Genomic DNA, 21,409 nt, shown 5'->3' on the forward strand with positions numbered 1-21,409 from the left:
TGGTAATACTTCGTTCAGTTACGTATTGCTACCTCGTCTCTATAAAAATACAAAATTGGCGGGCGTGGTGATGGGCGCCCGTAGTCCCAGCTACTCAGAAGGCTAAGGCAGGAGAAGTGCTTGAGCCCAGGGAGGCGGAGGTTGCAGTGAGCAGAAATCTCTCCACTTCTTTCCAGCCTGCAGGCGACAGAGTGAAGTACTGTGTCCAAGAGGGTAAGAGGTACTTGGAGAAAAGCTATATCTGGGATGGGGATTTGGATGCAAGAAATTTTTCACCCTTTTGCCAAACAGCTAAAGGAGTGTGAAATTTCCCCAACAAATCCTTGAACAGACAATTGGAGCTGCAGACCATCAGCGTCAACCCATCTCACCGCCGCACAGAGCTCTTTCCAATGAACGGAGCTGCAGACCATCAGCGTCAACCCATCTCACCACCGCACAGAGCCTTCTCCAATGAACAGAGCTGCAGACCATCAGCGTCAACCCATCTCACCGCCGCTGGGAAGCCTTCTCCAGCAGAGGAGCTGCAGACCATCAGCGTCAACCCATCTCACCTGCACAGAGCCTTCTCCAATGAGCGGGCTACTGCAGACCATCATCGTCAACCACCTCACGCGCTGGGAAGCCTTCTCCAATGTGAGCGAGCTGCAGACCATCATCGTCAGCCATCTCACCACCGCTGAGCTTTTTCCAATGAACGGAGCTGCAGACCATCAGCGTCAACCCATCTCACCACTGCACAGAGCTCTTTCCAATGAACGGAGCTGCAGACCATCAGCGTCAACCCATCTCACCACTGCACAGAGCCTTCTCCAATGAACAGAGCTGCAGACCATCAGCGTCAACCCATCTCACCACCGCAGAGAGCTTTTTCCAATGAACGGAGCTGCAGACCATCAGCATCAACCCACCTCACCGCCGCACAGAGCCTTCTCCAGTGAACGGAGCTGCAGACCATCAGCGTCAACCCATCTCACCGCCGCACAGAGCCTTCTCCAAGATGTGGCACTAAACAAGCTGCAGTCCAGAAATGAAAGCTGGCTATTTCCACTTTTCAGCTTCTAAAACCTCTTAATTTTGTAATATGCTCAGGGTGAGAGACAGCTCAGGTCAGAAAATGATGAGATGTGAAACTGCAGATTCTGTTTTTCTCCCAAACACGGTGCCTGCCATTAATTCACCTAAAGACCATGTTTTGAGACCTAACTAGCAAACTAAGGGGCGTCCAAAGAACAGGAAGATGGTCATAGTTTAGGTGACTAAGCACATATTATTTGGTGTGAATTAAGGCTGCAGAGCTTGAAGGTGTTTTTCTTTTTTTTTTTTTTTTTTTTTTTGGGAGCCAGGGTCCCCCCCAGCTCGGATGGCTGTGGCGTGATCTCAGCTCACTACAACCTCCGCCTCCCAGGTTCAAGCGATTCTCCCGCCTCAGCCTCCTGAGTAGCTGGGATTACAGGTGTGCGCCACTATGCCCGGCTAATTTTTGTATTTATTTTAGTAGAGATGGGGTTTCACCATGTTGGTCAGGCTGGTCTCAAAGTCCTGACCTCGTGATTCACCCGCCTCGGCCTCCCAAACTGCTAGGATTACAGGCGTGAGGCACCGCACCCGGCCAAAGATCACAGTCTTAACTCCTAAGTCCTTCTGTGCTAGCTTCTCAGAGATTGGGCACACACTGTGCAAACATACTGTCCTTAACCCCACGGTGATTTCACTTCTTCAAAGATGACAGGCTCGGCCGGGCGCGGTGGCTCAAGCCTGTAATCCCAGCACTTTGGGAGGCCGAGACGGGCGGATCACGAGGTCAGGAGATCGAGACCATGCTGGCTAACACGGTGAAACCCCGTCTCTACTAAAAAATACAAAAAAAATTAGCCGGGCGAGGTGGCGGGCGCCTGTGGTCCCAGCTACTCGGGAGGCTGAGGCGGGAGAATGGCGTGACAGCCTGGATCCAAACCCAGGTTCCTCTGATTCAAAGCCAGGATCTTAACCTTACTTGGTACATAGTCCCAGCTCATTTAACTTACTGGGGTCCATAAAATTTAGGTCTGTCTGGAAAATTATCTAGTCCAATCACCTTATCTTAAAGTGAAAAGCTACAGTCTGGAGAAGTTAACAGTTAGTGGTGAGCTGGAGTAGAGAATAACTTTGGCCCCAGAAAGAGCTGCATTCCAATCCTGGCTCTGTCCTTTGTGAGTTGTGTGACAAGTGACTCAATGTCTCTAGACTCGTTAGTATAGAATGAGAAGAATGATCCTTAGTCTTATGGGAACATACTGATTAAAGTATGTGTGTAAGCTACACTTCTCCACATTCAGCATGCCAAAACCATCTCATTATAGTCAGCTGTCCCCAGATTACAAATGGACGATTTCAAACTTTTGCTGATGAGTCTGTTCTTTATGATTTGAAATAATGCTGTAAGTGATGAGTAGGTCGCCAAGATGGCCCCCCAAGTCCAATTAACAAAGACCTTGGAAAACTGCAGCGTACTTCGAGACTTCTCTGAATTCCTCATACGTTCCAAATGTGCAAAATCCCCAAGGAAATCACGTTTTTCAGAGAGCTGAGCAATCACAGCTTTGGGCCTTCTGCCCTCACAAATGCAGTTAATATGCTACTAGGTCAGTGACATCAGGAACACAATAGGTTTGCATGGTTTTTAATTCTAGTATCCCTTTCTGTGTGTTTGTTTGAGATGGAGTCTCACTCTCTTGTCCAGGCTGGAGTGCAGTGGCACGATCTCGGCTCACTGCAACCTCTGCCTCCTGGGTTCAGGCAATTATCCTGCCTCAGCCTCTCGAGTAGCTGGGATTACAGGTGCACGACACCACGCCTGGATAATTTTTGTGTTTTTAGTAGAAATGGGGTTTCACCATGTTGACCAGCTGGTCTCAAACTCCTGAGCACAAGTGATCCACCTACCTTGGCCTCCCAAAGTGCTGGGATTACAGGTGTGAGGCACCGTGCCCAGCCATGGCCTCACACACCTGGCTCGTGGGTGACAAGGAGGATCCTTCTCACTACATTAGTGATTTAATAATATTGGCTCGGCGTGGTGGCTCAAGCCTGTAATCCCAGCACTTTGGGAGGCCGAGGCAGGCGGATCACGAGGTCAGGAGATCGAGACTATCCTGGCTAACACAGTGAAACCCCATCTCTACTAAAAAATACAAAAAACTAGCCGGGCGTGGTGGCGGGCGCCTGTAGTCCCAGCTACTTGGGAGGCTGAGGCAGGAGAATGGCATGAACCCGGGAGGCGGAGGTTGCAGTGAGCCGAGATTGCACCACTGCACTCCAGCCTGGGCGACAGAGCGAGACTCCATCTCAAAATAAATAAATAAATAAAATAATATTGCACCTGTAGCAATGGGGTCCTTATTTTCTCTTGCCATGGCTGGTTGTGTAGCAGGATGTGCCTATGTGGCCAGCCTCCCATTAAAGTCTCAGACTAATACAAAAATTAGCCAGGCGTGGTGGCGGGTGCCTGTAATCCCAGCTACTCAGGAGGCTGAGGCAGAAGAATCGCCTGGACCTGGGAGGCAGAGGTTGCAGTGAGCCGAGATTGCACCATTGCACTCCAGCCTGGCGACAGAGCGAGACTCTCTACCAAAAAAAAAAAAAAAAAAAAAAAAGAGTCCTCAATTTGATCACATCTACAGAGTTCCTTCTGCCATGTAATATAACATACACTTTCCAGGGATTAGGATGTGGACATGTTTAGGAGCCATTATTCTGCCTACCATAGCCATTGTGGTAGAGGGTTTGCTGTTGTTTGCCAAACGCACTCCGAATTGAAACCTAACTAACTCCTGGCTCTACCTAGGGAAGGCGGGGAAGGCTTCACAGAGGAGGCAGCCTCCTAGCCAAGACCTGAGTTAATAGGAATCTGTCTGCCTCATGGACAACGTGGAGAGGGCATATATCCATGGAAATGCTGAAAAATGAGTGTGCGAGGTAAGTTAGTTCAGAAACTATGAGCAGCTCAGCATTGCTGGGGAATCCAGTGTCTGCACTGGGGGAGGGTGAGATCATGGATAGCCTGGCACATTTGCATCTAAGGAGCTCAGCTGTTACTGTGTAGGTGACAGAAAGCCATAGAAGAATGCCAGCAGGGGGTGCGTAATTGGACTTAGGGGCTAGATAAATCATTTAGATTTAATGTGGAACATAAAAGCTGGGAGCTGGAGGGAAAAGCCAGGAGGCAGAAGATTCGGTGATTGCAGTGGTTCAGATGAAGGATGATGACATGAGTGTCTAGATATTCTTTTGTTCTTTTTGTTGTTTTTATTTTTTTTGAGACAGAGTCTCACTCTGTCGCCCAGGCTGGAGCTTAGTGATGTGATCTCGACTCGTTGCAACCTCCGCCTCCTGGGCTCAAGTCATTCTCCTCCCTCAGCCCCCTGAGTAGCTGGGATTACAGGCACCTGCCACATGCCCAGCTAATTTTTGTATTTTTAGTAGAGACAGGTTTCACCATGATGGCCAGGCTGGTCTCGAACTCTTGACCTCATGATCTGCTTGCCTTGGCCTCCCAAAGTGCTGGGATCACAGACATGAGCCACTGTGCCTGACCAACATAAATCATCTCTTAATAAAAATTAATTAATTTTTGGCCAGGCACGGTGGCTTACACCTGTAATCCCAGCCCTTTGGGAGGCCAAGGCAGGCGGATCACCTGAGGTCAGGAGTTCGAGACCAGCCTGGCCAACATGGAGAAACCCCGTCTCTACTAAAAATACAAAATTAGCCAGGCATGGTGGTGCATGCCTGTAATCGCAGCTACTCGGAGGCTGAGGCAGGAGAATCGCTTGAACCCAGGAGGCGGAGGTTACAGTGAGCTGAGATTGCCCTACTGCACTCCAGTCTGGGCAACAGAGCGAGACTTCGTCCCCAGAAAAATAAAATAATTATTTTTTAAAACCAGGGAAAGAACAATCCCACCACTCAGCACTAAGAGACCTTGGGTTGCTGGTGAACCAGTCAGAGCCTCAGTCTCCCCATCTGCACAATGACAATAGTAGCGCTCACTTCAGGAGGCTGTTCTGAAAACTAAATGCGACAGTGTAGGTAAAGCACTGAACCTGGTGCCTTGCAGAGAGTAGATGCTAAAGATACTCTAGTTCCTTCCCACCTCTGTCTCTATAAAAATTTTAAAGTAATCATTTTTCTCAGCAGTTGAAAAATGCTCTCAAAAAAAAAAAAAAAGAGGCCAGGCGCAGTGGCTCAAGCCTGTAATCCCAGCACTTTGGGATCATGAGTCAGGAGAATCGAGACCATCCCTGGCTAACATGGTGAAACCCACGTCTCTACTAAAAATACAAAAATTAGCGAGGCGAGGTGGGGCACCTGTAGTCCCAGCTACTCGGGAGGAGCTGAGGCAGGGGAGGAAATAGGCGTGACGGGAAGCAGAGGTTGCAGCCGGGAAGTGTGCCACTGCACTCCAGCCTGGGCGACAGAGCCGATAGAGCCTCGTCTCAAAAAAAAAAAGAAAAGAAAAATGCTGGCGTGAGGTCCGGGCAACCTCCCCTCGAACAGTGTTATCTCAGGCCGACTGTAGTGAGCATCAAATGGGAAGACAGGAGCAGGATCGCCGCGGAAAGACGGCGGATTTACTCTGCAGCTAGGCAGCGCCGAAATAACAGGAGAGACTCACGTGGTGTAAATACAGCCACACAGGGCGGTGGTACAAAGGCAGAGATTTCTGCTTATCATTCTAGTACGGCAGACAGAGCCCAGTTTCCAAAACAGCCAAATCTGCCCCAACACCTGATGCCCCTGTGACTGCAACACAGCCCTGATGTTTGGAGACGATCCACTCTCCACCCTCCTTGCCATGGGTTCCTCAAAACCAGAACAAGCTAAAAACAAACCTTACACAACCAGAATTTTCCAGCACAGTAAACCAAGGCAGGGAATGTCTTTGTTTTCACTGAGCTTCTCATTCGTGACTATTCTAAAATCAACCAGGAACGTATCAAGCGCCGGCCATGAGCCCAGCCCTGTGAAAGATACTGTTGTGAGAGAGAAAAGGGATCTAAATGACGGTCTCTGCTTTCAAGGAGCCAACTAACCGCTTAGTCTGACAGCAACGCTTCACAGTAAACACGTCAAAGGCTAGTGCCTTGTACAGGGCAGTGGGTCTGTTGTTATGTGTTCACTGGGTCAATAAATTAATAGATGGCATAATAATAAGACAATTGTGCCATGTGGGGCCCACTCTAAGAACCGCAAGATGGGCTGGAGTCGTTGGAAAAGGCTGTACCAGAGGCTGCTAGCTGCCTACGCAATATCAATTCTTCTATTTTTCCTTGTAACAGAGCCTCTATTTTACGTGAGGCGGCCGTATCCCCAGATAAAATACTACATTTCCCAGCCTCTCTTATAGCTCGAGGTGGCTAAGGAGAAACCGAAATTGTCAAGAGAGTTCCCAGGAAAGTGCCTTAAAAGGGAGACCAACAGCCACCACTCACTCTTTTTTTTTTTTTTTTTTTTTTGAGACTGAGTCTCGCTCTGTTGCCCTGGCTGGAGTGCAGTGGCCGGATCTCAGCTCACTGCAAGCTCCACCTCCCTGGTTCACGCCATTCTCCTGCCTCAGCCTCCCGAGTAGCTGGGACTACAGGCGCCCGTCACCTCGCCAGGCTAGTTTTTTGTATTTTTTTTTTAAGTAGAGACGGGGTTTCACCGTGTTAGCCAGGATGGTCTCGATCTCCTGACCTCGTGATCCACCCGTCTCGGCCTCCCAAAGTGCTGGGATTACAGGCGTGAGCCACCGCGCCCGGCCCACCACTCACTCTTACGCTGCATTTCCCATTCTTCTAATTCCTGCCTGAAACGTGAGCGTGATGGCCAGATCTCTAGCAGCTATTTCAGACCAGGAGGTGAGCTTGAGGACAGAGAAGCAGAAAGACTGAAAAACCTGCATTCCTGATGATGATGGAGTCACCATACTCTCGCCCGGACTGCTGGCCGCTGGAATTCCCTTACATGTGAGATAAATAAGCCTTTATTTTGTTTAAGTTACTTTATTTTTAGTTTTGTCATATACAGCAAACCCCTATCAACCAATCCCAGATTCCACGGAAAATCAGCCCTTAAAGGAAGGGTTGGTTTGGGGGCTGGTTTGGAGAAGTCGAGGCGGGAGGGCACTTCAAATGCCAGAAAGAGCACAGGAAAAGATGCCAGATGGAATGAGCATTGGCGGAAAGCATCTGCGTAGAAAACAGAAAATAGGAAGCCAGACGGTGGCTTTGCAGACGTCAGGAGAGACAGGGCTTGACGGCGGAAGCATCAGGAACCCCAGGGGACCTGGAAAGGTTGTCAGATCAAGGCAGGCAGATCAAGAGGTCAAGAGATCGAGACCATCCTGGCCAATACGGTGAAACCCCGTCTCTACTAAAATACAAAAATTAGCCGGGCGTGGTGGTGGGCACCTGTAATCCCAGCTACTTGGGAGGCTGAAGCAGGAGAAACGCTTGAGCCCAGGAGGCGGAGGTTGCGATGAACCGAGATCGTGCCACTGCACTCCAACCTGGGCGACAAGAGTGAAACTCCGTCTCAAAAGAAAAAGAAAAGAAAAGAAAAGATACAGAGTCAAATATTGAGCCAATTGCTTTGTGAATACTCTCTTACCCAGAAGAAAAACAGATGGACCAGAGGAAAAGTTTCCAGACATGGCTGCATTTACTGCTTGTACAGGAGGAAGGAACTATTCAACAAACTCACCCTCCACCCTTTGGGTGGCAGGTAACGCGTTCGTGAGGTGAAGACGGTGGCGGTTTGGGTTGGATGGAGGGAAGTACTGAAGAGCCCAGCAAACAGTGATGCAATATCAACTCGGGTTACAAAGCAATCAGCAAACCACCAGCTCATGTGTCTCAAATGGCATTTTTTTCTTTTGGAGACAAGGTCTCGCTTTGTCACCCAGGGCTGGAGTGCAGTGGCGCAATCTTGGCTCATTGCAACCTCTGCCTCCCGGGTTCAAGCGACTCTCCTGCCTCAGCCTCCCAAGTAGGTGGGACTGCAGGTACATGCCATTCTGCCCGGATAACTTTTGTATTTTTAGTAGAGATGGGATTTCACCATGTTGGCCAGGCTGGTCTCCAACTCCTGACCTCAGGTGATCCACCCACCTCGGCCTCCCAAAGTGCTGGGATTACAGGCGTGAGCCACCGTGCCCGGCCTCAAATGGCTTCTTAACATCTCTTCACGGCCGGGCGCGGTGGCTCAAGCCTGTAATCCCAGCACTTTGGGAGGCCGAGACGGGCGGATCACAAGGTCAGGAGATCGAGACCATCCTGGCTAACACAGTGAAACCCCGTCTCTACTAAAAATACAAAAACTTAGCCGGGCGAGGTGGCAGGCGCCTGTAGTCCCAGCTACTCGGGAGGCTGAGGCAGGAGAATGGCGTGAACCCGGGAGGCGGAGCTTGCAGTGAGCTGAGATCCGGCCATTGCACTCCAGCCTGGGCGACAGAGCGAGACTCCGTCTCAAAAAAAAAAAAAAAAAAAAAAAAAACATCTCTTCACAATAGGGATGAAAAAATGACTCTATCACAGCTAAAGCTGAAAATTAAATCCTTCAAACGAAGTTACTCAGACACCCACTGACCAGAAGGAATTCTTCCTAGAGCAGCAATCTCATTAGTCACTGATGGGAAAGACAGAAAACCCATCAGGTTACAGATGAACCAGGTTACAGGTAACACGACTACCTAGTAGGAAATTCATTTCCCATAAAGATTAAAAATAAAAAGTCTCAGGGCCAGGTGTGGTGGCTCATGTCTGTAATCTCAGCACTTTTGGAGGCCAAGGAGCGAGGATTGCTTGAGCCCAGGAGTTCTAGACAAGCCTGGGCAACATAGTGAGACCCCGTCTCTACAAAAAAATTAAAAATTAGCCAGGCATGGTGGCATGTGCCTGTAATTCCAGCTACGTGGGAGGCTGAGGTGGGAGGATCGCTTGAGCCTAGGAGGTGGAGGCTGCAGTGAGCCGTGTTCATGCCACTGCACTCCAGCCTGGGCAACAGAGTGAGACCCTGTCTTAAAAATAAAATAGGCCAGGCACAGTGGCTCATGCCTGTAATCCCAGCACTTTGAGAGGCCACGTCAGGCAGATCACCTGAGGTCAGGAGTTCAAGACCAGCCTGGACAACATGGCGAAACCCCGTCTCTATTAAAAATATAAAAATTAACCAGGCGTGGTGGCGCATGCCTGTAATCCTAGCTACTCAGGGGGCTGAGGCGGGAGAATTGCTTGAACTCAGGAGGCGGAGGTTGCAGTGAGCCAAGATCTTGCCATTACACACCAGCCTGGGTGACAAGAGCAATACTCCATCTCAAAAAAAATAAATAAAATAATATAAAAATTAGCCGGGCTTGGTCCAGACACCTGTAATCTCAGCTACTCGGAGGACTCCCTCTTAAACAAACAAACAAAAAAAACCGTGACACACACACACATACATAGACACGAATACCCTCCACGGTCATTCTACACTAGGTATTCTGAAGTCTTTAAATATTCTCTTGCACTTAATCTTCATAACTATCCTGAGAGGTAAGTACTAATATTTGAGGCGGTACAGCTTGGTGTTCGAAAGCATGGACTTGGAAGCCAGACTGCCTGGGTTCAAATCCTAAGTGCTACTTATAAGCTGGGTGACCGTGGGCAGGGTTATTTAAGTTCTCCAGGCCTGGAAATAACAACAGTACCTGTATTAGTCTGTTTTCACACTGCTGTAAAGAACTACCCGAGACTGGGTAATTTATAAAGGAAAGAGGTTTAATTGACTCACAGCTCCACATGGCTGGGGAGGCCTCAGGAAACTTGCCATGACCACAGAAGGCAAAGGAAAGGCAACCACCTTCTTCACAAGGCAGCAGGAGAGCGAGCCCGCGGGGATCTTCCAAACGCTTTACAACCACCACATCTCATGAGAACTCCCTGGCATTAGGACAACATCCTGGGGGAAACCGTCCCCATGATCCAGTGCCTCCCACCAGGTCCCTCCCTCAACACGTGGGGATGACACTTCGAGATGAGATTTGGGTGGGGACACAGAGCCAAACCCTATTGGTGCCTATCTCATGAAGGTGCTGTGTGGAATCAATGAATTAAAGCATATAAAGTGCTCAGAACAGGAGCTGGCAAAAGTAAGCCCTCAGGGTTAGCCATGTTTATTATTCCCATCTGACAGACAGAGACAAGAGGCTTGGATGGGTCAGTGGCTGGCCGGTGGTCTCACACCTGGGGAGAGGCAGGCCTGACTTCACAGCATGTACCACCCAACACAGCTGATCCCAGCTCTGCCCGTCCCCCCGCTCCTCACCATACCAACACGGCTTGGTCTTTTTTCTGGACTAAGCAAGGCTGCAAGGTGCGAAAAGGAAGATACTAAACGAATTGGCAGACTAACTTATTTACACTCTGATGTTGCCATCGTGCGTGGACAAAAAAGCCAAAATGTGTTTTGGCTTAGGAATCTGCCCCTCATCTAAAAGGAAATGGCCCTTTTCAAAGGAGGCCCTTTTCACCTGCTTCTGGGCCTCTGTAGGTGAGGCCTCATGTGTTCTCTCTCTGAAACCCCGAGACAAAGGCAAAGCCTGGATTGCCCAGTAAAACCTGACCTTAAGGACCTCTGAATGCAGACAATGAGTGTGATTGCTGGTGGGGGCCAATCCAGCAAAAAGAGACTCATGAGCCAAGATGACCTCTGCCTTGAGTCCTGCCCTACTGGGAGGGGGAAACATGCATCTTATTCATTTGTACTTTTTAGAGGCAGGGACTCGCTCTGTCGCCCAGGCTGGAGTGCGGTGGCACAATCATAGCTCACTGAAGCCTCGACCTCCTGGGTTCAAGTGATCCTCCCACTTCAGCCTCCTGAGTAGCTGGGACTACAGGTGACACCACCACATCTGACTGACTTTCTTTTTTCTTAGAAATGGGATCTTAGGCCGGGCGCGGTGGCTCAAGCCTGTAATCCCAGCACTTTGGGAGGCCGAGACGGGCGGATCACGAGGTCAGGAGATCGAGACCATCCTGGCGAACACGGTGAAACCCCGTCTCTACTAAAAAAGACAGAAAACTAGCCGGGCGAGGTGGCGGGCCTGTAGTCCCAGCCTTAGGGAGGCTGAAGGCAGGAGAATGGCGTGAACCCGGGAGGCGGAGCTTGCAGTGAAGCTGAGATCCAGAGCACTGCACTCAGCCTGGGTGACAGAAATGAGACTCGCCTCAAAAAAAAAAAAAAAAAAAAGAAATGGGGGATCTCACGGGCGCGGTGGCTCACGCCTATAATCCCAGCACTTTGGGAGGCCAAGGCGGGCAGATCGCGAGGTCAGTCCCGAGAACATCCTGGCTAACGGTGAAACTCGTCTCTACTCAAAATGTCTAAAAATTAGCCGAGGTGGCCTGTAGTCCCAGCTACTCTCAGGAGGCTGTGAGGCAGGGAATGGCATGAGCAGGAGGTGGAGCTTGCAGTGAGCCAAGATCAGCCACTGCACTCCAGGCTGGGAGACAGGCCCGAGACTCCGTCTCAAAAAGAAATGGGGTCTCACTCTATGCCCAGGCTGGTCTCAAATTCCCAGCCTCAAGCAATCCCCCACCTCAGCCTCCCAAAGTGCTGGAATTACAGGTGTGAGCCATTGTACCCAGCCACGTGCATCACGGAAAACCAAACCATCTGTGATCCAGAATGACTGGGGAGTGGGAAGCTCTGAGGAAGCAACTTGGCCGGGCGCAGTGGCTCACGCCTGTAATCCCAGCATTTTGGAAGGCTGAGGCAGGTGGATCACCTCAGGTCAGGAGTTCAAGACCAGCCTGGCCAATATGGTGAAACCCCATCTCATCTAAAAACACAAAGATTAGCTGGGCGTCGTGGCACATTCTTGTCATCCCAGCTACTCAGGAGGCTGAGGCGAGAGAATCACTTGAACCCAGGAGGCGGAGGTTGCAGTGAGCTGAGATGGCGCCACTGCCCTCCAGTCTGGGTGACAGAGCGGGACTCTGTCTAAAAAAAGAAAAAGAAAGAAAGAAAAAAGAAACAGCTCAAAGAAAAATGACCTGTAGTAGTGGTTAATTAACATTTATGGGTGCTTACTATGTGCCAGGACCTGTCCAAAATCCTTTAGAAATATGATCCCATTTATTTATTGTGGCAATAGTAGGAGAGAAGAGGTGCTTGTTAGCCTCACTTTACAGATGAGGGACTCAGGCTCACAAAAGTCAAGTAACTTCTCCCAACGTCACGAAGGCAGTCTAGCTTCAGAAACACGGTTTTAACCCGTGTTTTCAAACCTTTATGTTCATCTCACAACAAGACATACATTCTACACCAGCTCCCAGTGTACCCACAGACATCCACATATAATCGAAACGGAGTCCAAAAACGGAATAATACTCGCCGTAGCCAACGCACTCATCCTTAGAGATAAAAACCCCTGCCGGCCTGGAGCCTGCGTTTGACTGGAGGGAGACGGTGAATAAGATCCACATGCAAAGTTGTGGCATCCACGGTGGTAATTTCGGGAACGCTGTAGAGAAAAATGACGCAGCAAAGGACAAGGGTGGCCAAAGAAGACCTCCCGGGTGCTTCTGTTGCCGACTGCACTAATCTCAGTAAGCTGTTACCCACAGCGTGAAAACCCCTTCCCTTAATCCCTCTACTCTAGTGCCTCCCTATATGCTTGAAGGCTTTTTCTCCTAGATTGTGTGCGTGTGCACACATGTATGTGGCAGTGTGCACATGTATGTGCAGGTGTGTGCATGCGGCAGTGTGCCGTGTATATACGTGTGCAGGTGTGTGTTTATGTGTGCATGCAGGTATGTGGCACTGCACATGTATGTACATGTGCAGGTGTGTGTGCATGCATGTACATGTGAAGGTGTGAATGTGTGCATGCATGTATGTGTTAGTGTGCACATGTATATATACATGTGCAGGTGTATGTGTGTGCATGCATGTTTGTGGCAGTGTACCAAGTGTATACGTGTGCAGGTGTATGTGTGTGCATGCATGTTTGTGGCAATGTAACGTGTATACGTGTGCAGGCATATGTGTAAGTGCATGTAAGTGGCAGTGTACCATGTGTATACATGTGCTGCTATGCACGTGTGTGCACGCATGTAACCATGTGCAGGTCCACCCCCGCCTCACTTCCTCACTGAGGCAGCTTTGGAGACAGAAGCAGAACCCAAACATGTGACTGTGCAGTTTGCCACAGGAGCTTGCCCCGCAGAGGGGGCTGGAATGGGGCCTGAACTCTAGCCCAGGCATCGCTCGCCAATGCCATGAGTGCCAGACATGTGCCCGGCTCACGTCTGTAGTCCAGAGGAAGGAGACTCTTGTTATCATTGGTCCACCCAGACGGTGCCGATTCCTAACGTGCATCAAGGTACCCTGTGTGCTAGAGTGTCCTACGGGAGACAGGCGACGACTCACAGAAATAAAAATCACTGCCTGGGGAAAATCTAGTGTGCTGGGCACCCCAGGCAGGGTGATGGATGTGGGTCTGGGGGGAGACGGGATTGGAGCCAGCTCTGAAGCAGCTGGGGCCACTTGGGTAGCCTCCACCGGGGGCATTTGGAACTTGGCACTGGGGTGAAATCTTCAGGCTCTTCCCTTAAGGTAAAGGGATAAATAAAAATGTTACCAGCATGGGCGGCAAGAGCATTGCCTATGGGAAACACAGCCAATCTTTGCTAATGAATAAGTGTAATTGATCAAAACAGATGACTTGATGGACCTTCCAAATGTGCTTTTAGCAAAGTGGACAGTTTTTCATTCAAATGCAAACTCACCCAGATAAAATCTAATAATGGAGATTTTGGAACAATCCCAGCATCAATGATTTTTTTTTTCCTCCTTCACTGGGCAGGAAGGCATCTCAAATTCCTGGTTGCAGCTTCACCCAACCAGACACCACCAGTGTCCTGCTTTCCGCGTGGCTACAGAGACCCTCACAGTTCGCAGATACAGCAAGGGGCTCACACGCCACTCCCATCCCTACCTGACCTCTCCTCCTCAGCCGCATTCCCACTCCCTGACCTAGGAAGAGCTCGGTGGACGCTCGATTCCAGGCAATCATTTATTCAGCCATTATTCACTGAGCTTTGACTGCCGCAAGGCACCGCGCGTACCACCAGAAGGGGGTTCAAAGATGACTAAGACCAGGCCCTGTCCTCCGAAAAGAGAGCAGATGTGAGGGGAGAGAGAGGCCAGGAGACGGGGTGAAGGTCTCCGCTCACCCCAACGAGCATTTAATCTTTCTGAGCTTCAGTTTCCTCTTTTTATCGAATGAAGACGCTGGACTAGACATGATCTCCGGGCACCAGGCCAGCTGGAAAACCAGACGGGCCTAAGCCTTTCCCTTCCTCTCATGCTCCTAGCCTCCTAGAAAGCCAAGAGGCCGGGGGCAGCCTTCTAAGAAGAAAACGAGTCCGCAAAAGGGGGCTGGTGAGGGCCATGGACCTTCCCTGAAGTTTCCATGTGGCCCCAACACACAAAGCAGCCTGGAGAAGAGGAGTCTGAGTTCAGAAAATTAAGTGGAACGTTTGGCCTTCCACGGCTAGGAAAGCGGAGCTCAGAGGGACCGGGAATTTCCGGGAAACGGGAAGCCCCTGGAGTGTGTGCAGAGAGGGGTGAGAGAGGGGTGACAGCATCGGGTGGTGCGAAGGAAGCTGGCGGGGGTCTGGCCGGAGGGATGGGGGGTGAGGGATGTCATGGCCAGAGCTGAAAGCCTGAGGCCTGGGCGCAGGCTCCTCCCACGGGCCGGCCACACTCCCCATTCCATCAGCCCTGCCGCCGCCACAGGCTCGTTTTCATAGAGTCGCCCGAGCTTAACGTCGCTTTGCACGTTTTTTCTAAGTTCCACAAGTGGCTTTGGGGTAAACAGATGCAGCTCATCCTCCTTCCCGCCCGCTCCCCAGCCCCGAGCTTGAGGTTAATTAAACAGGGCCACGGAGTCGGCCGGGGAGGGGCCCCTGCAGCCTGGGGTGGGGGGCGCGGCGGGGGCTAGCGGGGTCTGAGGGGGGCGCCCACCTGCGGAGAAGCCGTCCTCGCGGTCGGAGCTGTGCCGGCTGCCGTCGCTGTCTCTCTCCGGCGAGCTGTGACCGGGCGAGTCTCGCTCCGGCACCCGCAGGAACCTCTGGCGCCTCCACGGGGGGAGGTGCTCGCGCCTGGGGGGCTCCTCCGCGGCGAGGGGCGAGCCCGGGCGGTCCTTGGCCTCGGCCTCCCGCTGCTCCAGGCCGCGGGTCCCCCGCTGCGGCCGCCACCCCCCGGGGATCAGGTGCGTCCAGCGGTGGGGGCTGCACGCGCGCCCCGGCCTCTCCGCCTCCTCGCGGGTCCCGAACCGGCAAGGGGCCGCCAGCCAGGGGCCGAGGACGAACTTCTCGTTGAAATCCACTATCTCGAAGTCGTGGTCGCTGCCGTCGCCCCCCTCGTCCGTGCCGGGAGCCGCGTGGGGGTCCCCGAGGGGCGCGTCGTCCTCCCGGGCCCGGAACCGCAGCTGCGGCTGCAGGAGCTGCTGGTGGACGGCGTCGGCCCAGCTCCTTCCCCCGCCCGCTTCTCCGGCCGCCCCGGGCCAGGCGGGCAGGTCCGCGCGGGGAGACTCAGCCTCGGGGTCGGGGCGCTCGGGGTCCCCGCGGGGAGGCGCAGCCTCGGGGTCGGGGCGCTCGGGGTCCCCGCGGGGAGGCGCAGCCTCGGGGTCGGGGCGCTCGGGGTCCCCGGCCAGCGCGGCCTGCAGGAGGGAGGCTTTGAGCTGCTCCTCCGCCAGCACCTGTTGCAGCCGCTCCAGGTTGAGTCTGCAGCGCTCCAGCTCCCGCTCCGCGTCGCGCACCGACTCCAGCCTCGGGACCGGCACCTCCGCCCCGGGGAACTCGGCCTGCCAGCGCCGCTCGAACGCGCGGGGGTCCCACATGCCCCGAGCTCCGCCCGCGCCGACCCTTCCCCGCGGCCCCGAACAGGCCAGAGGAAAAACCAAGTTTCCCCTTCCGCCCTCGCGCCTTTTCCCCTTCTTCTTCCTCTTCTTCCCCTCCTGGGTTTCGCCTCCCTGACGTCAGCGGCTCCTCGCGGCGGGGGCGGGCGCCTGGGGGATGAGAACCCGCCCCGGGCATCCCACAGCCGGCTCGGGCCGCGGAGCCGCCGGGGGAGGGCGGGAGCTGCGGGGCCTGGACTCGAGCCTTCCCCGCCGCGCGCTGCCGGCCGCGGACCCCGCCCGCCCCGCTACCCCGGCGGCCCCGCTCCCCGCACCCGAGCGCGGGGCCCCGGACACCCTCCTGCCGGGTCGCGGGAAGACGTGGGGGCTGAAGGCGATGTGGCTGGTGTCGCTGCGGACCCGCAGGGTCGCCCTGCGCGGGGACTGATTGATTGATTGATTGATTGATTGATTTTCCTTTTTTGAGGCCAGGTCTCGCTCTGTCGCCCAGGCTGGAGCACAGTGGCGAGATCATGCCTTAAACTAACTTGACAAAGAACACGGAGCAGTCTAATCCAAATCCGGGGGTAACGCTTTGGGGTTTTGTTGGCCCCTGTAAGCTTCCTTTTCCAGGGAAAAACACTCAAGGACGACGGCGCCAAGCGGCTCTGCGGGAGGCGCCCGGACCTCAAACCTGGACTCTCGGGGGACTGAGTCCAACCCTGGCTGCAGCGGCGCGGCCTGGCGGAGGGCCCGCGTGGGTGTCTACGAGGACCCCCCTAGTCCACCTCCTCTTTGCCGCCTCAGATACTTCCCCTGGGGAGGACAAGAAACAGGAGCTGGAGAGGGGGCCTGGGGATGGCGGTGCCACGTAGCCCTGCCCTCCGCACCTCGCTGAGCAACGCTTTCCAGTTCTTCTCCAGGGTTGTGGGTGAAACCCCACCGCCTGCAAGGAGAGGCCCTGATAGCCACCTCGTGCTTTCGGAAAGAGGGGACACCTTATCAATTCACGTTTTTATTCACCTTATCAATTCACCTTATCAATGATTCACGTTTCCTTTATTATTTTTTTTTTTTGGTTTTATTTTTTATTTTTTTAATTTATTTATTATTATTATACTTTAAGTTCTAGGGTACATGTGCATAACGTGCAGGTTTGTTACATATGTATACTTGTGCCATGTTGCTGTGCTGCACCCGTTTCCTTCATTTTAAGCATGAAGAAATTGATCTAAGAGGCTGGACACGGTGGCTCATGCCTGTAATCCCAGCACTTTGGGAGGCCGAGGCGGGTGGATCATCTGAGGTCAGGAGTTCGAGACCAGCCTGGCCAACATGGTGAAATCCGTCTTTACAAAAATACAAAAATTAGCCGGGCATGGTGGCAGACGCCTGTAATCCCAGCTACTCGGGAGGCTGAGGCAAGAGAATTGCTTGAACCTGGGAGGCTGACGTTGCAGTGAGCTGAGATCACGCCACTGCACTCCAGCCTGGGCGACTAGAGTGAGACTCCGTTTCAAAAAAACAGAAAAAAGAAACTGATCTAAGAGGCCGACTTGGCAGCTGGAAATTCTTCCTCCCCACAGCACCCTTTGGGGACTGGAGCTAAACTCAGCCACCTTCTCCGCAGCCCCCGCCACCCACCTGGCTCTCACCTGAACCATGGGTACAGGCTGTCCTGCTCCCACTTTTCCAGCCCCTTAATTCATCCCTCAAGGCTACAAGGAAGATGTTTCTTAACCACAAATGTGCCATGTGTTTGCTCCAAGCCCTTTCTTGGCTCCCGTCCCCTACAGGGTGGAGTCCAGACTCCTTAGCATGACACAGGAAGTCCTCCCACATCTAGTCTCTGCCCACCTCTCTGCCTTCTTCCTATAATTTAGCTTTGCCAGCTCAAAGCCAGCCCCAAAGACCTCACACCCTTTTCTTCTTCCTTAGAACTTCTCATCTGTCCCTACACGCTTGCAGAAGTCCCCACTGCCTGGGGACCTCCCCCTCTGATTTGTTTGTATTAGCATTGGACCTGGTGCCTGCCTTTTATCTTTGTTGGCCCTTGTTCCACCTTTTATTGTTTATTTTCCTGTAGAGAGGAGCCGGCTTCTCCACCTCATCTCAGTCCCTGAACCAGCAGGGGGCCACGAGCAAATGGAACAAATTTCAAATCCACCATCTCGACTGAGTGTGGTGGCTCACGCCTGTAATCCCAGCACTTCAGGAGGCCGAGGCAGATGGATGACCTGAGGTCAGGAGTTCAAGACCAGCCTGGCTAACATGATGAAATCCCATCTCTACTAAAAATACAAAAATTAGCTGGGCGTGGTGGCGGGTGCCTGTAATCTCAGCTACTCTCAAGGGAGGCTGAGACAGGAGAATGACTTGAACCCAAGAGGCGGAGGCTGCAGTGAGCCGAGATCACGCCATTGCACTCCAGCCTGGGTGACAGAGCGAGACTCTGTCTCAAAAAAAAAAAAAAAAAAAAACCCAAAACCAAAACAAATCTACCATCTCAAAGTCATGGTCACTGCTGTTGCGCCCATCATCTCATGTTGCCGAGGCTCCTCTTGAACTCCTGGGCTCAAGCAGTCCACCCTCTCTGCCTCCCAAAGGCTGGGATTACCAGCATGAGCCACTGGAGCTGTTTCACCTGTAGGGCAGTGGCACATTTACTGGACCCCCAAACTGCAGCCTGGACCCCCTGGGCTGAAGCCATCCTCCCTCCTCAGCCTTCAGAGTAGCTGGGACTACAGGCATGTGCCATCATACCTGGCTATTTTTTTTTTTATTTTTCGTAGAGATGGGGTGCTCACTGCGTTGCCCAGGCTGGTCTGGAACTCCTGGACTCAAGCAGTTGGCCTGCCCTGGCCTCCCGCTGTGCTGGGATTATGGGCATGAGCCACCATATTGGACTTCCCTTTATTATAGTTACTAGCGAGACCTTTTGTCTCCCTTCCTCTAAGAACCCCTCAAGTGCACAAATTGTCTTTTTTCATTTTTGTATTCCGGCGCCTTCTCGCAGAGTGTGGTATAGAGACGACTGATCATTGTTGAAGGAAAGAAATGAATAAATTAATGAACAAACAGACAGATGCAGCAACCCCCACCCTTGCCTCCTGCTGGGCTTCTCCTGTATTGAATCACTCCTGACTGGGGCACACTTGCTTCCCACATGTCAACTCCAAAAATTTCCTTTCTTGCCAAAGTCTGTGTTTACTCATTTTAGCCATACCCCTCTTCCTTGTTTTCTTTCTTTTTTTTTTTTAATTTGGTGTGCCACTGGCATGAATCATCCCAGTGTTTGTCTTCATGCCAGACTGCCATGGAGAAATGGATATGTTTTTTGTTATTATTGTTATTATTTTTTTTTAGATGGAGTCTCACTCTGTCCCCCAGGCTGGAGTGCAATCCCCACTCACTGCAACCTGCACCTCCCAGGTTCAAGTGACTCTCCTGCCTCAGCCTCCTGAGTGGCTGGGATTACAGGCGCGTGATACCACACCCAGCTAATTTTTATATTTTTAGTAGAGACAGGGTTTCGCCATGTTGACCAGGCTGGTCTTGAACTCCTGACCTCAGGTGACCCGCCCACCTCAGCCTCACAGAGTGCTGGGATTACAGGCATGAGCCACCGCGCCCCGCGGATGTATTTTAAAATACACTACTTTGGCCGGGTGCGGTGGCTCACACCTGTAATCCCAGCACTTTGGGAGGCCGAGGCAGGCGGATCACCCGAGGTCAGGGGTTCAAGACCAGCCTGGCCAACATGTTGAAACCCTGTCTCTACTAAAAATACCAAAAATTAGCCGGGTGTAGTGGTGGGCGCTGTAATCCCAGCTACTCAGGAGGTTGAGACAGGAGAATTGCTTGAATCCGGAAGGCAGAGGTTGCAGTGAGCCAAGATTGCACCATCACGCTCCAGCCTGGGCAACAAGAGCGAAACTCCGTCTCAATAAATAAATAAATAATAAAAATGAAATGCACTCATTTACTATTCCCCAGTTTGAGTGATTTCTCAGTCCTTCACCTACTTCCTCAACCCACTTTCTCTCCCACCTTTGCTGCACACCCCAGGGGTCTTCGCAATCTCCTTTGTCCACTGAGAAGGACTGAGAAGATTCCTTGTCTATCGCCAGCCCGTGCCAGGGAGACTCCATCAAAGGGAGTCCGCAGACAGCTTGGCCTGTGTAAAGATTTCAGAATGGGAGAGGACGAACAATCCAGAACTGATGGACGACCCCAGGGAACAGCATATTGATTGGAAGCTGTTTCAATATGTATATTTAAATGCACCAAGAAAAAGAAAAATACAGGTTCCTAATAAGCATCCATTTCTAAATGTGTAAGTTCCCTGGGAGGAGAGTTTCCAGTCTGTCATTTAATTAAAGCCGTGGTATGATTCTCTTCTGGCCCAAGGAAATCGTTACCAATACCACTAATTTTTTCCACAAGGACCAACAGAGCTGGAAACGCCAGCATCCATCTGTAAATAGATCCCAGGAGCAGCCTTCATTGTCCCCAGCTGGTAGAGAATTCAGCTTTATGACTTGGCTCTGGGCCCTCATGGGGACAGGGGTAGGGTGTTGACATTTATTGAATCCACACCTCTAGTTGCCATACATTTTTAATCTCATCTAATTCCTCACAACAACCCTGTGAAGAAGGTATTATTGTCGTCGCTTCAGACAGACAGAAACGGAAGGTCAAAGAGGTTAGAAGCCACACAGCTAGTCTGCTGGAATTTTTTTTTTTTTTTTTTTTTTTTTTTTTTTTAAAGAGACAGGGTAGGCCTGGCGCAGTGGCTCATGCCTGGAATCCCAGCACTTTGGGAGGCCGAGGCAAGTGGATCACCTGAGGTCAGGAGTTCGAGAGTAGCCTGGCCAACATGGTGAAACCCCATCTCTACTAAAAATACAAAAATTAGCCAGGTGTGGTGGCGGGCGCCTGTAATCCCAGCTACTCAGTTGAGGTGGGAGGCTGAGGTGGGAGGAACGCTTGAACCCGGGAGGCGGAGGTTGCAGTAAGCAGAGATCGTGCCACCGTACTCCAGTCTGGGTGACAGAGTGAGACTCCATCTTGAAAAAAAAAAAGAAAAGAAAAAGAGACAAGGTCTCACTCTGCCACCCAGGCTGGAGTGCAGTGGTGCTATCACAGCTCACTGCAGCCTCGACCTCCAGTACTCAAGCCATCCTACCACCCCAGTCTCCCAAGCACACACCACCATACCCGGCGTGTTTTTTTGTTTTTTTGTTTTTTTGTTTTGCAACAGGGTCTCCTTATGTTCCCCAGGCTGGTCTTGAAATCCTGGGCTCAAGTGATCTTCCTGCCTCAGCCTCCCAAAGTGTTGGGATTACAGGCGTGAGTCACCGTGCTCAGCCTGCTGGATTCTGTAGTCCCGCAGCTTTGTAAGAGCTTGGTCCAGGTGCATCTGTCAGTGGCATTTCTTTATTTAATAAACGTTTCTTGAGCACCCACTAGGTCCCAGGGCCTGGCAAATTAAGTTTA

At 51.9% G+C, this 21,409-nt stretch overlaps 1 protein-coding gene across 2 annotated transcripts in view; it reads right to left on the reverse strand.

Annotated features, from left to right (window-relative positions):
- ABR (ABR activator of RhoGEF and GTPase) overlaps positions 1-15,985 on the reverse strand; it is a 217,511-nt gene extending 201,526 nt beyond the window's left edge. Inside the window, exon 1 of one of the 2 annotated variants that reach the window (XM_031657231.1) lies at positions 15,037-15,913. In XM_031657231.1, the coding sequence (XP_031513091.1) occupies positions 15,037-15,913 (877 nt within the window). Of the gene's footprint in view, positions 1-15,036 lie in introns of both variants that reach the window. The other variant, XM_031657233.1, reaches the window with a different exon arrangement.
- Positions 15,986-21,409: the final 5,424 nt, after the last annotated feature.

This window comes from Papio anubis, chromosome 17 (genome assembly GCF_008728515.1).
Source record: "Papio anubis isolate 15944 chromosome 17, Panubis1.0, whole genome shotgun sequence".
Classification (NCBI taxonomy): Eukaryota; Metazoa; Chordata; class Mammalia; order Primates; family Cercopithecidae; genus Papio; species Papio anubis.